Here is a 16,316-nt window from a genome sequence, read left to right as displayed (position 1 = left end):
AAGGCTATAAAATTCCATTCAGATTGTTTTTATTTCTTAAAATCAAATATTTGGCACCTTTATATTGCAAAACATTTAGATACTTAGATAGATCTTTATAATGAAAGCAAGATAAAATATCACTTTTTTAACAAAGAAATAACTAAAACTTTAATCTTTTTGTTTAAGAAAATAAAGATCCGTATCCGTATCCGCGGATCTTTACACTAAATATCCGTATTCAGATCCGTATCCGCGGATATACATTTTTAACGATCCGGCACATCACTAGTTAGGACACTGGCCGCTTTTCTTTTCCAATTTTTTTCCAAATGGTTCTTTCGTGTACTCTGGTGTTATTTGCTTAAATGTTAAATAAATAAGATCTTTTTACATAAGATTTGCGAGTTTTTACGGCCGGAAATGTTCCCACTTATGGGAAAGGCACATAACTGGATACCACGCCACACCCCGGATACTTTTTCAAATTCAAATTTTCTTTATTCAGAAGGTAACATAGTTACACTTTGAATCCGCCATTTTTTACATAACGAACGTCTTATCCGCCTAAAACTACTGCAGCTTCTCATAACTTGTATAACCGGGGAAAAGAAGCTGCATTATTCATACAAAACACCTCTTTCTACACAGACACTACACATTGACGTTATCGTACACGCCCTACGGCATACGATCGAAGTCTAAAGTAAGGCCGAGGGGGTGAGGTAAACCTAGCTCAGCAGCTGGTGGGGAGCGGAGAATTACCGTTCTATATGACTACGTAGTATTCTTATTATGAGCCATGGAAGCCCAGTTGATAGAACGCTTGCCTCTCACTGCCGAATTTGTTTTCGACTTCATGTTTGGATCATAAATCATTATCACGTGCTCAGCGGTGAAGGATAACATCGTGAAGAAACCCAGATTCCCGAGAAGTGCTTTTTCGGAATGTATGACCTAACCTTTATTGGGCTGGTTTTCCCTTGTTGTTTGGGTTGTTTTATTGGGTTGGAAGGCATAGGAAGTCGCTTCTGTAAAAAACCGGACCTGTCAAATTCCAGTCCAAAATGAATTCCGAAACGTTCCAGAATTGGTAACAACACTGGTAACACACATTATTATCCCCGGTTTTACAGGGTTTGGTTTTTTAAATGCTTAAGTAAACTCAGCAGTAACTGTCAGTACTATTCAGAGGCGAAGGACAGGAGTCCTAGCACGGCTTTGGAATAGACTACTCTGGGCGCCATTCCACTGTTAAGTACGTTGTATATACATTAACTATATACGTCCCACTGCTGGGCACAGGCCTCCCCTCAATCAACCGGAGGGGCTATGGAGCATACTCCACCACGCTGCTCCACTGCGGGTTGGTGGAGGTGTTTTTACGGCTAATAGCCGGGACCAACGGCTTAACGTGCCCTCCGAAGCACGGAATCATCTTACTTTTTCGGACAATCAGGTGATTCAAGCCTGAAAAGTCCTTACCAAACAAAGGACAGTCTCACAAAGTGATTTCGACAATGTCCCCATCGGGAATCGACCCCGGACCTCCAGATCGTGAGCTTAACGCTCTAACCATTAGACCACGGAGGCTGTTCGAAATTTATTCCTTATTCCCTTTGGGTTATAGTGTGTGTAGTGTGGTGCAGACTGCAAAAGATGGCGAGGAGTGGAAATCTGTTATTCGAGCCCTATATATACAGGTGATAAAAGGATTAGAAGAGGAAGAAGAATGTACTTAGTATAATATTTGATTTGATTTTTGCCAGTAATCGGCGCCGTGGTCGATGTCCAGTTTGACAAACATCTCCCGCCCATCCTGAACGCTTTGGAAGTCCCTGGAAGAAGTGAGTATGGTTTAGAGTGGATATTACTTTAGTCAATAGCCGTGAGACGTGAGCCGCTAAGGAGGAAGGACTACTTAGCACATGGACTGTCTCGCTCGCAACGAGCGACTTTTCAGGCTCATCACATCATCAATTTAAGAGCCACGCTCTTGTCGGTGCAGCATTTTCCATGCTACTTTTTAGGGAAAAATAGATCACGATCCGGAGGTCCCGGGTTCGAATCCCGGTGGGGACATATCACAAAAATCACTTTGTAATCCCTAGTTTGGTTAGGACATGACCGTCTGATCACCTGATTGTCCAAAAAGTAAGATGATCCGTGCTTCGGAAGGCACGTTAAGCCGTTGGTCCCGGTTACTACTTACTGATGTAAATAAGTAGACGTTACATGAGCCATGTCAGGGGCGTTTGGCGGCTCAATAGTAACCCTGACACCAGGCTTGGTGAGGTTGGTACTCCACCTAACAATCCACACGATAGAAGAAGCGACATGACTTAGGGTTTTTATATCGTCAAAATCGATATAATGACGCTGACAGAATTTTATCAAGTTGGGCATGTTAGCTCTACTTGATCCGATGTGGTTTCGCTTTTAGCACCAAGGCTGATCCTGGAGGTGGCTCAACATCTCGGAGAGAGTACAGTGCGGACCATCGCCATGGACGGCACAGAGGGGCTGGTCCGCGGGCAGCCTATCGCCGACACCGGCGCCCCGATCACCATACCAGTCGGCGAGCACTGTCTTGGGAGGATCATCAACGTTATTGGGGAGCCTATTGGTTAGTTTACATACATACATAAACAGCCTATATACGTACCACTGCTGGGCACAGGCCTCCCTCAATCAACCGGAGGGGTATGGATCATACTCCACCACGTTGCTCCAATGCGGGGAAGAAAAAAGATCCGTGTGAAGGCAACGTTAAGCCATTGGTCCCGGTTACTGCTTACTGATGCACGTACGTAGTCCTTACAGGAGTCATTTTGTCCGGCCAAGTAGTTAATGCCATCTGCGACAAATCTACAATAAGACACGTGAAAAAAAAATGAGTCAGGTCAGAGGCCTTTGGTGGTTCAATAATAACCCTGACACCAGGGTTGATGAGGTTGGTAATCAACCTCACAAATCACACGATAGAAAGAGAAGAACTCCCTTCTCGCTTTTCTGCTGCTGCCATTGCGCTTGACTAGTTGTACCCTAAATCGTTGCACTGGGTGTTATTTAAAAACGAGTATTTATTGCGTTGAGCGCCCGCTAGATGGCGCTACTTAACGAATTCGCGTAAGTGGAATTTTCCGTCGCATAAGTATGACACTGAAAATAATAATAAAAAATGCTACTTGATATTAACTCAGAATAATTCATGAGCTGAATCATCCCCCTCAGCATTCGATTTTTTTCACGTGACTTATTGTAGATTTGCCGCAGATGGCATCAACTACTTGGGCGGAAATGGGGAGCGCTGAGGGCTCTTACCCGGTACAAAATTTAAGACAACAGGCCTGAGGGTGCCCAGTTGGGCGCGAACCTCTGCTCAGGGCGTCGTCTGAGAACTCAGTATTCGATACAGTGTCACTCGCTAACATCCTGTATGTCGACAGACGAGCGCGGCCCGATCGATACGCAAGTATACGCGGCGATTCACGCAGACGCGCCAGAGTTCGTGGAGATGGCAGTAGACCAGGAGATCCTCGTGACCGGCATCAAGGTGGTGGATCTGCTCGCTCCTTATGTCAAAGGTTGGTCTTTTACCCGTCTGCGGCGAAGCAAAAAGAAAGGTTATGAAGTATCAGGTCATTGATATGTCCTGGGACACGTCTGTGGATGTTTAGCTTTGAGCTGGAATTTTCATTAGGACAGATTTTCAAAAGGACAGATTCTCATAAGGACAGATTCTCAAAAGGACAGATTCTCAAAAGGACAGATTCTCAAAAGGACAGTTACTCATAAGGACAGATTTACGATTAACGTTTAGGAGCGACATAAAATTTTCCCAAGTCCCAAAGTAAATAGCGAGGGGACTTTAGTAAGTAACTTTATCAATTTGAATCTTATGTCTGGTTCACAGATAATTGATATAATGTCCAGAATTTGTGCCCGGTTAATGGCGATAGGCTCGCGTCCTATTACATGGGACTTAAACATAGTTGGCGAACTCCATTGCTTTTTTGGAGGATGGAAGATTGTTATTCTGGATTTGACTCCCCTTTTTGACGTGTAAACAAAAAATTATAATGAGGATGTCGCAGGCGGCAAGATCGGCTTGTTTGGCGGCGCGGGCGTCGGCAAGACCGTGCTGATCATGGAACTCATCAACAACGTGGCTAAGGCCCACGGTGGATTCTCGGTGAGATATCATTTTTGACTTGTTCCTGGTAACTATAAAAGCTGGTTGATGGAGACAGAGGGTGTAAGCATTAAAACAGCAGGGCCTCACACACAGACGAACACTATATTGTCTTTGTAAACACTTGTTGTTAACACTTTCAAGGACAGAACGTCTATGGACGTTCTGATTCCAAGGCGTCATACTACCTATTATGAACCATCAATGACCCATGGTCTCTGTCCGTGAAAGGGTTAATACGTCACAAATATAAAAGGAATTGTACTGAGGTCTAGGATTACATTGAGAGAGAATATAAATTATCGATGTATGAACGGCAGACATAATTGCAGAGATATAACAGAGAGAATTAAAACGTCACCTAGTTTGACATTATGGTAAAGGGTTGCCATATTTAACAGTAACATCACATATGCTCACGACTATAAAAGACCGAGAACAGGCGAGTCGAACCTCATCATGCTCAGAACTTTTTTGGTAGGTACTCCCCCGTAGTCGCACCGTATTTATAACAGATGCAGACCCCTACAACCCTATACGTTCCCCAAAAGTCATATAGATGGCGGTGTTGAGATTTAACGTGATAATTACCTATTTTTTCATTACTCGGGTACATAATTATTCAAAAATATAATGTAATGGCAGAAGAATATAATATACTTAAATATAATTTTATTGTTGCTTGAAATTTGGATCAGGGTGGTTAAAATGGCCACATCGAAACAATTCATCTAAGAAAGCAATATTGCTATTTGACATTTGTTTGCATTGCGCACTTACTTTTATATGCGCAAATGTCAAATTGCAATATCATGCTTTCTTAGATGAATTGCTTTGATGTAGCCATTTTAACCCCCCTGATCCGTACAAAATTGTTGCTACCTATATAGTAGTATATAGGTAGTAGGTAGGTAGTAAAGGTAGTAATATAGGTAGTTGCTTTCCTTTATTAGTACCTATATAGGTAGTTGCTTTCCTTTCACAAATACGTTGCTACCTAGATTGGTCATCATTTTTATAAGTAAGTAAGTACCCAAAAACAAAGATAAACGATGCATAATATGTCTGTTATTCATGAAATCAGAATGTTAATCGAAGGAAAATCTGTACAGCGCCATCTGTATTGGTAAAAATTGAATTAAAGCTACCAGACCCGTCGATGCCGGCGATCTATGATTGATCGATTAATCTGGTAACAACCTTAATCTTTATAATTTTTTGTGGGTCTATGAAGTTGCTAATGGAGGTTGGATGTTCCAGGTGTTCGCCGGTGTGGGCGAGCGCACGAGGGAGGGGAATGATTTGTACAACGAGATGAAAGTCGGTGGCGTCATCACAGAAGACTACAAAACTTCTAAGGTCAGCTCAGCTCCAAGGCTGCTTTTCCACCAGAGCTTTGCGAGTAAAATGTGTCGTAGGAGGATGTGTAGCTGTGCTGTGTGGAAATGTGTAGGGGTTGCCACCAGAGCTGTGCGAGGTAAATGTCTCATGAAGTGTAACGGAGTTGTCAAAATGCGCAAATGTGCGGTGCGAGGATGCGGAGAGGGGGGGGATGCGATGTAGTGGGAGCGGAGCGGCGCGAACGCCTGCCTGCCGCCTCGCGTCTCAATTTGACATATCCTTTGCATACATTTCTCGCTTGTTTTGTATGTAGAATGACCTCGCTTCGCTAAACTCTTTTCCAACAGAGCTGAGCTAAGCGAGGTTAGGAAAATGAAGTGATTCTATTGGTGGATTTTTTCCTCGCACACCGCTTAGTTACCTCGCACAGCTCTGGTGGAAAAGCAGCCTTACTGTATTACTGGCATCATGTTGTCGTTACTACGGCTTCAAAGAGATTAGGTTTAAGGAAAGTTACCACTAGATGGCGTTAATCAATTAGTGTATTTACCGCTAGATGGTGCTGTTCTGATTGCTGGGGTACATAATTATTCAAAAATATAATGTAATAAAATAGTAGAGGTATATAAAAATAATTGTTGCTTGACATTTGGATCAGATTATGTTGATACCTATATTGCATTTCTTTATTTTGAACACAATAATAATGGGTGGAAAATGTGTTGTGCCTGGGTGTAATGACAAGGATCATCATTTATACACAAAAACAAATATAAAAGATGCACATATCTGTTATCCATGACATTAGAAGGTTTAACGAAGACAAATCTGTACTTACAGCACCGTTTTTTTTGGAAACGTGTTCTTTATTTAAACTGACAAGTAATGCACATTATGCGCACTAAGAAGTGTAATTCTCTGCAGTCTTCTATACTTCCGAATGCATATAACCCGGGTGCTTTCAAGGCCAGAGTGAACAGGCACCTTCGTGGTATTTCAGCAATCCCCATTTGTCCGGCCAATGATGGACGTTCCGGGCGAAGTTCGCCACAAAAATACAGGTGGCGCTGTACAGATTTCGGTGCTTTCAAGGCCAGAGTGAACTGGTACCTTCTGGGCGGGCTCGCTCCATCTTAGGTCTCGTCAATGCCTTCGGGCAAGTCTGGGACTAAGAGCAAACCCATCAAAGGTAAAAAAGTAATATATGTACCGGTAGGTGGCGCTAGTGTACGGTCAAATGAACGAGCCGCCCGGTGCGCGAGCGCGGGTGGCGTTGACAGGACTGACGCTGGCGGAACACTTCAGAGACAAGGAAGGTCAAGACGTGTTGCTGTTCATCGACAACATCTTCCGGTTCACCCAGGCCGGCTCGGAGGTAAGGAAGTTAGGTGTTTGGCGGCTAGGGTATGCTACCGCCAAAAGAGCATAGTACAGTCATGAGCAATATCTTACCCACTTTAGGACTCTGTCGCACTAACATATTTGACATTTAGTGAGACTTACAGTTCAATTTGTCAAAGAAGCTAATGTGACATGGTACCAAAGTGTATACATATTAATGCTCGTGACCGTACAATACAAATTGCTCTCAGGGTGCTGTTGGGTTTGCCGCGCTACTGCGCGCTTCGTAACGAATACTGAGGGGTATGATTCAGGCCATGAAGAGTTGATATCAAACGGAATTTTCCGTTGCAAAAGTATGGAACGGAAAATAAGTAATTCAATGAATTTTCTGACAGGAAAATCCACTTGATATCATCTCAGAATCATAGTCTGAATTATACGCATCAGTATACGTTACGATGTCGCTAACATCCTGTATTTGTCATATTCCACAATCCTAACGTACGATTACCCATCACTTCTGAATGTTCTCTTTATTAAACTTTGGCTACTAAATATGTAAATATCAATCAATCAATCAATCAATAATACTTTATTGCACGACGACATATACAAAGGACATAAACATACGAATAAAAACATAAGTACAATAGAATTAGGGTGAAAGAAGTTAATGCATTGGAGCACGGGCTGGTGCAATAAACATATTATAATGACGCGAACAATAATAAAAAGAAAAATAAAATAAGAAAATAGTAATAATAAATAATATATATATAATAATATATATATATATATATATATATATATATATATATATATATATATATATATATATATATATATATATATATATATATATATATATATATATATATATATATATATATATATATATATATATATACATACATACATACACACATACACACACATATACATACATACAAATAGCCTATACAATATAATAATACAATAAATAAATACAGTAAATATGTATAAATATATAATGGTGCTAATTCCTGTAAATACCATCTAATTTTTTAAGTATATCTGTCATTTTCTTATCCGCCGAAAAGGAAAGGGACGGGTAATCGACAAGCATAAAATTAATGGAACACACGTCAATTTTAAGCACAAATCTAAACCAACCGTCTAAAAATTTTACATCCGTCAATAACCCGTCACAGTTAAGTAGACAGCACGTCAAACGGATTGCATACCAGCGAGTACCTTTTGATTCGCCCGGGTTATTTATTCATTTACTCATTCTTCCTAAAATTAAGAGCTGTGAATCATCCGTCCCTTTCCTTTTCGACGGATATGAAAATGACGGATATAACTTAAAATAAAATTAGGCGGTGTCTGCAGGAATCGGGGCCATTATATTATATTGATTATTTATTAATATATGTAAGTACTTATAGTATAGAGTATTTATTATATTATTAGTTTTACTTTTAGGTACTTATTTTTGTTGCATCATCCCGCATCCAACTTGTTTGTAAATGTTTGTTTCCTTTTGGTGGTTGCCTGTAAGAAATTGCTCTAGAGCAATAAGGCCGCCCAAATTGTACTGTATTCATGTGTTATGTCTGATTGTTGAAGTTTAGTTCTGTGCAATAAAGTATAGGTACTTATTTGATTTGATTTGACTACTTAAATCTAACGTCCCTAAGGTATCCGCGCTGTTGGGCCGTATCCCCTCCGCTGTGGGCTACCAGCCGACTCTGGCCACCGACATGGGCACGATGCAGGAGCGGATCACCACCACGAAGGCAGGCTCCATCACCAGTGTGCAGGTAACCAGGATTTTTTTTTGACGTGACTTATTGTAGATTTGCCGCAGATGGCGTTAACTACTTGGCCGGATAAATGGGGAGCGCTGAAGGCTCTCACCCGGTACAACGTTTAAGACAACAGGCCTGAGGGTGCCCAGTTGGGCGCGAATCTCAGCTCAGGGCGTCGTCTGACAGGAAAAATATTTGAAAGAATTAATCTGATTGAGGGAAATCGTCGACCACGCCGGCGGGGTCGGTATCGAGGTCCTAACTAGGATCGTATCAGGACAAACCACACCATTTGGATTTTTTGGGGTGGTTTTCCCGTTTAGTAAGGTCAGATTGTCGGCTGTAAAACTCAGAACATGTAGTAAACCTGTACAGTCATGAGCAATATAATGTACCCACTTTAGGGCTCTGTCGCACTAACATAAGTATTTGACATTTAGTGAGACTTACAGTTCAATTTGTCAAAAAAGTCAATGTGACATGGTACCAAAGTGTATTACATATTAATGCTCGTGACCGTACCGGCCTCCGTGGTCAAAATACAAATTAAGTAGTATTTTGCTAGAATTTTGAGTATCTATAATAAAGATAACTATATTTAGGGCAATGGATTAAATAAAACTGTAAAACATTTGGATTTATGTCTGGATGGATTTAGGTCTGAAATAAATAATAATTCATTCATATTACTTATCATAACGAAGGAAGATATACTTAATCCAATAGGCTGAAGTACAGATCATTGTCGATAAAAAAGAACAACCCAGCTACACTACACCGCACTGACTCTTCTTTCTCGTGGAGTTCTTCAAATCCTTCTCCAGGCAGTGTACGTGCCGGCGGACGATCTGACCGACCCAGCACCAGCAACCACCTTCGCCCACTTGGACGCCACGACGGTGCTGTCGCGAGCTATTGCCGAACTGGGCGTCTACCCCGCTGTCGACCCGCTGGATTCCACCTCACGAGTCATGGACCCCAACATCATCGGGCCTGAGCACTATTCTATTGCTAGAGGAGTGCAGAAGATTCTTCAAGTATGTACATAAATTATCTCCCTAGCATTAAGTATCCCATTTTTCACAGGATCCGTTTACCTAACCTGATGATAGACAGATAGATGGATAAAATACTTTATTTAGCGCAATAAAGGACACATAGCGAGGAGAACCGATGGCCGCTGGGGCGGAAAGGTTCTCGAATGGCGACCACGTGTCGGACGACGCTCAGTGGGTAGGCCCGCTACAAGGTGGACCGACGATCTGGTGAAGGTCGCGGGAAGCCGCTGGATGCGGGCAGCGCAGGACCGATCGTCCGTTGCGTCGTGGAGATCCTTGGGGGAGGCCTATGCCCAGCAGTGGGCGTCTAACGGCTGATGATGATGATTTAGCACAATGGACACAAGTACATAAATAAGGTCAACAGATACAGAAAGGCACAACAGGCAGCCTTATTGCTCATGCAGCAATTTCTTCCGGGTAACGTTTGGGTACAGGAAAATTTTGTACAAATATAATAATAATATGCTGTTCATCATCATCAGGCCAGATGATTTGGATGAAGGGAAATCGGATCTTAACCAAGCTCTAGTCCACGCAGAAGTTCTTGTGTGTGACCACCTAAACACACCCCGGACACTTCATACAAAACACCTCGTTTTACACAGCCACTACACATTGACGTTATCGTACACGCGCGTCTGTGTGTGATGCCTGACGCCCATACGACTGAAGACTACAGTAAGACCGAGGGGGGTGAGGTTAACTTAGCTCAGCCGCTGGTGGGGAGCGGAGAGTTGCCGTACTATACGTCTTCTTCTATCTTCTTCTTCTTCTTCTATCGTGTGGGTTGTGAGGTGAATTAACAACCTCATCAACCCTGGTGTCAGGGTTATTATTCAGCCGCCAAAGGCCCCTGACATGCCTCATGTCACGACTACTTACTTACATCAGTATGTAGTAACCGGGACCAACTGCTTAACGTGCCTTCCGAAGCACGGATCATCTTACTTTTTGGACAATCAGGTGATCAGCCTGTAATGTCCTAACCAAACTAGGGATAACAAAGTCATTTTTGTGATGTGTCCCCACCGGGATTCGAACCCGGGACCTGCGGATCGTGAGCCCAATGCTCAACCACTGGACCACGGAGGCCGTTGTACTATACGTGGTGGTGTACTTAGTTACATTTTACATACTATGCGCTTCTCAGGACTACAAGTCTCTGCAAGACATCATCGCTATCCTGGGCATGGACGAGCTCTCTGAAGACGACAAGCTGACAGTGGGACGCGCCAGGAAAATACAGAGGTTCCTTTCGCAACCGTTTCAGGTACTTACGGAAAAATCTTTTTTTTTTTTTGTTAGGTTGGTTTGGACACGTAGAGCGGATGAATGATAATAGAATTGCAAAGAAAGTTGATGGTAGGGCTGGCAGAGGAAGACCGAGAAGGACTTACGATGACCAAATTGGAGATGTCCTTAGGAAAGGTTTAAGTAATACGATCTACTCTGAGCCGGCGTGCGTGTATGAAGCGATTGATGAATGTGGAGGAAGCAAGTAAAGTGTGTCAGGATCGAAGCAAATGGAATTTTTTAGTCTCTGCTTACCCCAGTGGGAAATAGGCGAAATTCACTTTTTGATCCCTAGTGTGGTTAGGACATTACAGGCTGATCACCTGATTGTTCGAAAGTAAAATGGTCCGTGCTTTGGAAGGCACGTTAAGCCATTGCGGTCCCGGTTACTACTTACTCATGTAAATAAGTAATCAACAGCCATGTCAGGGGCCTATGGCGGCTCAATCATAACCCTTGATGATTGATGGGGCTGGTATTCCACCTCACAACCCACGCGATAGAAGAAGAGATGAGACTGTTTTTGTAGATTTGCCGCAGATGGCATAAACTACTTGGCCGGACAAATGAGGAGCGCTGAAGACTCTCACCCGGTACAACGTATAAGTAAGACAACAGGCCTGAGGGTGCCCAGTTGGGCGCGAACCTCTGCTCAGAGCGTCGTCTGAGAGGAAAAATATTTGAAAGACTTAATCGGCCTTAGTGGGTCGATAGCGATAAGCGCTGATTGAGGTTGGTATAGGGGTCCTGAAGCGTTTGGTGTCGCGAGCTGATTGACTGCCTCTATGGCTAGAGTAATCGGGTAGTCGGGACCGGACCTGTCAAATCTTCAGGATAAATAAGTGGACCCTGTGAGAAACGGGATAATGCTAGGCGGATTAAGAGCCATGGTAGACCAGTTGGTAGAACACTCGACTCTTACTGTGAGGTCGAAGGACCGTAATCCAACACGGGCTTAACCTATTACTTTCGAATTCATGTTTGGATCTAACAAATGTGGTATTTCAGGTGGCTGAGGTGTTCACAGGGCACGTAGGCAAGCTGGTAAAATTGGAGGAGACTATCAAAGGATTTAAACGAGTAAGTTGTTTTGAACGTTCTTTATTTCCAGTGGCGGCCCTAGGGCGCGAGGTGTGCAACCGCACCGGCGACTACCTTAGGTATAATTCGGTGGCCGTAACCTAATCGAAAAATATTGTATTTTGAGGGGCTGAGGGGACGTCACTTTGAGGTCTTCTCTCTCTCTCTATTTAAGAGCTGCGCTCTTGTCGGTGGAGTAACCGCCATTCCTCTCTTCTTCCCGCCAAAACCTTCACCTCCCGATACTTTGAGGTCTTGCACCACCTAAATGTTTTGCTAGGGCCGCCACTGGTTATTTCTTCTGGAAGCAGTGGAGATATATGTACAGTCATGAGCAATATCATTGTATCCACTTCAGAACCCTGTCGCACTATCATCATTATCACCAGCCCATTAACGTCCCCACTACTGGGGCACGGGCTTTCCCTATGGACGGATGGATAGGGTGACATTTAATGACATTTGTCTGTTATCCATGAAATATTTGTCTGTTATCCATGAAATATTTGTCTGTTATCCATGAAATATTTGTCTGTTATCCATGAAATATTTGTCTGTTATCCATGAAATTGGAAGGTTAAACGAAGGAAAAACTGTACAGTGCCATCTATATTGTTTATGAGCAACGTAATCTAGGAAGTTCCTCATTGAAAATATTAACCGTCGCCCATAGATCTTGGACGGCGAGTTGGACCACATCCCAGAGGCGGCGTTCTACATGGTGGGCACCATCGAGGATGTGGTGGCCAAGTCGCAGTCTCTGGCCAAGGGCTGACCACTGATCCCGCTTTGGACCGCTTTACAAATAAATATGAACGTCGATAGCATGTTGATAGTCTAATATACTTTTGCGCTGTTTTCAGTTTGAGTTTCATTTATTGCTTTACGTTTTATTATCTTAACACATTCCTCGCTCCCCGCTCGGATCCGAGTGGGGCGGGGCTGTTGTAGCGGCGCCTACCGCTCGGATCCGAGCGCTAGGGGTGGCAATTGACAACATTTCAAATTTTTAAGCCGTGGTTTTTTTGTGCTATTTCGAAAGTACTTATTTAAATAGAAGACACGTATTTTTTCTTTTCAAGATTTTTCCACTAGAAGTTACAAAAAATATTTTTTGAAAATTGGATTCTGCCATTGATAGAATGAAGGCAGTATAATGTAATGTACCTTTGCATGCGTATTTAAAACAAGTCGCAAACAAAGTGTCATGTTATGTATGACATTTTTCCTTGGCTTTTCGGCGGGAGACGGGAACGGGACAGTTGCTTTCTTTATTGAGTAATCTAAATAATTAATACGAAGTGGTGTTTTGTGGTTAATGATCGCATTAAGTTAGTCGGAAGACATTCGCGAGTGTTATTATATTGGAGTATTCAATGAACAAAGTGTATCTGCCTATTTTCGCTTCGTGCCGGGAAGCCGCTTCATAACTCAAAAGTTTATGCGGACTTTTGAGTTAATTCGTTTGGGGTTCGGAGTAAGAGTCTACTCCGAGGGTGGGGGCTTAGGTTTCATCATCATCACCTTTCATCATTTCATTAATCATCAAGAAAAAAAATACGTCAGACATGGCTGTATGGGCATAGTTCCCTTTGCCTTACCCTTCGGGGAAAACCAAAACTAAAAAAAAAATGACATTTACTTTTTTTATAATTTTTATGTAAAGGTCTGAACTTATTATGCCTTCCTCTTCTGACCTCGTGGATTTTTCAATATATTTCTATTATTACTGAATTAAAAAATCTGAAAAAATGTGTTTTGTGTAAATCATAGAAATATCTCGAAATGGTTTTCGATTTAAGGCACCTTAGTAAAAATGAAATGTTGTCAATTGGGGATCGCAATTCCGGACCAATTTTCAAACCCGGTATTTTCGTTATTGCCCCCAGAACAATACCGGTATACCTGGATTTGAAAAATGTGTTTTTTTAATGAAATAATAATAATAACAATATACATTTATCCATATTTACAAGCATGCATATGTACTTAATAAAAATTCACCTTAAAAAGTTTTGGTTTCCAGCTATGATTTTTATTTATATTGAAAACAGCGAATGTGTTATTAGGTGAATAACAATTTATGATTATGTAATCAATTACCTATTACAAACTTGATTCTACCTATCAAGACTAGCTTTAACAGATAATATCACAAATCAAATTTCCTAGGAACTACCAACCTAAATAATACGACCTTAGAACACGCCACTCTGAGGCAGAGCGCCCAAAAAGAACTGTCAGGCCTATTCTCTGCGCAAAAAAGCTATCAGCTTTTTCAATGAGATATACTTTTATACCCTTCTTCCCCACCGCACTACCAAGCCGCACTAATTATTTTCAGTTCCTTCTATACTTTTGCGATAAGTCGTGGTAGCCCCAATTGGTAGAACGCTTGCCTCTCTCTCTGAGGTGGCAGGTTCGAACCCGGCACAGGCCTAAACCAATGTCGTCGAATTAATGTTTGGATCATAAATGATTATCACGTGCTCAGCGGTGAATGAAAACATCATGAGGAAACCAACATTCCCGAGAAATGGTATGTGACCTAACCTGTAATGGACTGGTTTTCCCTTTGCGAGTTGGAAGGTCAGACAGGCAGTCGCTTTTGTAAAAACCGGACCTGTCAAATCTTCAGGTTAGGTAAGCGGACTCTGTGAAACGGGACTATAGCGACGGAAAATTTACTTTTATATGCGGAAATGTCAAATTGCAATATTGCTTTAACTCCGCTTATTCTGGTAGTTGCGGTTTCCGAATACATCCCGCTCAGGGACGGTACTGAGGACGTAATATTCGATCCCGACGACCCGATTACTTTAGCCATAGAGGCAGCCAATCAGCTCGCGACACCAAACACTTCAGGACCCCGATACCGACCCCGCCGCCGGTCGACGACTTCCCTCAATCAGCGCTTATCGCTATCGACCCGCTAGGGTCGATTAATTCTTTCAAATATTTTTCCTCGCAGACGTCGCCCTGAGCCGAGGTTCGCGCCCAACTGGGCACCGTCAGGCCGCTCGAGCGCTCCCCATTTGTCCTGCCAAGTAGTTAATGCCATCTGCGGCAAATCTACAATAAGTCACGTCAAAAAAAAAAACCTACACATTACGTATTATACAAACTATATACCAGGAAAGGAGAAAATGTAAATAAATACTCAGTTTTCCTTATTTGGCTGGTGACAGGTTAATCCCAGGTATGACAATGAACGTGAACAGTGATGTATAAAAACCCTTTCGTAAACTTAATTCACCTGAGCTATACACCTAGGTGCATTAAACAAACTTTTAGTAATCTTTAATCACATACATCGCTCGTGACAATGTATAAGTAAGTAGAATGTTGTTGCTACCTATATTGTTTCTCTTTATTTTGATCAAAATGATAATAAATGGAAGTTGTAATTGTACCTTAATTCTTCTTCTATCGTGTAAGTTGTGAGGTGGAGTACCAACCTCATCAACACTGGTGTCAGGGTTACTATTACTTATTTATTAGGGTTACTACTAGAGCCGCCAAAGGCCCCTGACATGGCTCATGTAACGACTACTTACTTACATCAGTAAGTGGTAACCGGGACCAACGGCTTAACTTCCGAAGCACGGTACCTTAGTGTAATAAAAGGTACATGTATCATTTATACCCAAAAACAAAGATAAAAAAAACTTAACAACGCCTCGTGTTTTTGGGGAACGCCAATTGGAAAGCCCCTCATTTCCTTCGATTAGTAGGTACTTACCGACACTCTTTTGGCTGTTTCCACCACGTTAGGAATTATGGACGTGAATTTACGTATGTACGTAAAAGTATGTAAATATTATGCAAGCATCTGAATGCCGGTTAGCGTAGTGAGTTCATTGACTTTGATATTGTCTGTGTGCTCGACGGTGAAGCCCCAGCGTGATGGAATCTGACGGGAATGGCCGTGGCGCAAAACTTATGTAAAAAGAACTTTTTTTTTTTTTGACGTGACTTATTGTAGATTTGCCGCAGATGGCATTAACTACTTGGCCGGACAAATGGGGAGCGCTGAAGGCTCTCACCCGGTACAACGTTTAAGACAACAGGCCTGAGGGTGCCCAGTTGGGCGCGAACCTCGGCTCAGGGCGTCGTCTGAGAGGAAAAATATTTGAAAGAATTAATCGACCCTAGCGGGTCGATAGCGATAAGCGCTGAATGAGGGAAATCGTCGACCACGCCGGCGGGGTCGGTATCGGGGACCTGGAAAGG

At 42.5% G+C, this 16,316-nt stretch overlaps 2 protein-coding genes across 6 annotated transcripts in view; one reads left to right on the top strand and one right to left on the bottom strand.

Annotated features, from left to right (window-relative positions):
- LOC126378861 (ATP synthase subunit beta, mitochondrial-like) overlaps positions 1-12,945 on the top strand; it is a 108,119-nt gene extending 95,174 nt beyond the window's left edge. For all 5 annotated transcript variants that reach the window (XM_050027339.1, XM_050027337.1, XM_050027336.1 and 2 more), the window contains 11 exons: positions 1,749-1,826; positions 2,423-2,605; positions 3,429-3,566; positions 4,077-4,174; positions 5,435-5,533; positions 6,732-6,890; positions 8,539-8,661; positions 9,474-9,686; positions 10,861-10,980; positions 12,012-12,083; positions 12,757-12,945. In XM_050027339.1, coding sequence (XP_049883296.1) covers positions 1,749-1,826; positions 2,423-2,605; positions 3,429-3,566; positions 4,077-4,174; positions 5,435-5,533; positions 6,732-6,890; positions 8,539-8,661; positions 9,474-9,686; positions 10,861-10,980; positions 12,012-12,083; positions 12,757-12,858 — 1,385 coding nt within the window. In that variant the 3' untranslated portion in view covers positions 12,859-12,945. The remainder of the gene's footprint in view (positions 1-1,748; positions 1,827-2,422; positions 2,606-3,428; positions 3,567-4,076; positions 4,175-5,434; positions 5,534-6,731; positions 6,891-8,538; positions 8,662-9,473; positions 9,687-10,860; positions 10,981-12,011; positions 12,084-12,756) is intronic.
- Positions 1-16,316, bottom strand: part of LOC126378831 (gastrula zinc finger protein XlCGF57.1-like) — a 119,210-nt gene that overhangs the window by 28,429 nt on the left and 74,465 nt on the right. The gene's annotated exons all lie outside the window — the stretch shown is intronic.

The sequence above is a fragment of the Pectinophora gossypiella genome, chromosome 27 (assembly GCF_024362695.1).
Source record: "Pectinophora gossypiella chromosome 27, ilPecGoss1.1, whole genome shotgun sequence".
In the NCBI taxonomy this organism is placed as follows: Eukaryota; Metazoa; Arthropoda; class Insecta; order Lepidoptera; family Gelechiidae; genus Pectinophora; species Pectinophora gossypiella.
Note: the sequence above shows the minus strand (reverse complement) of the source record. Positions and strands in the feature narration are given on the sequence as shown.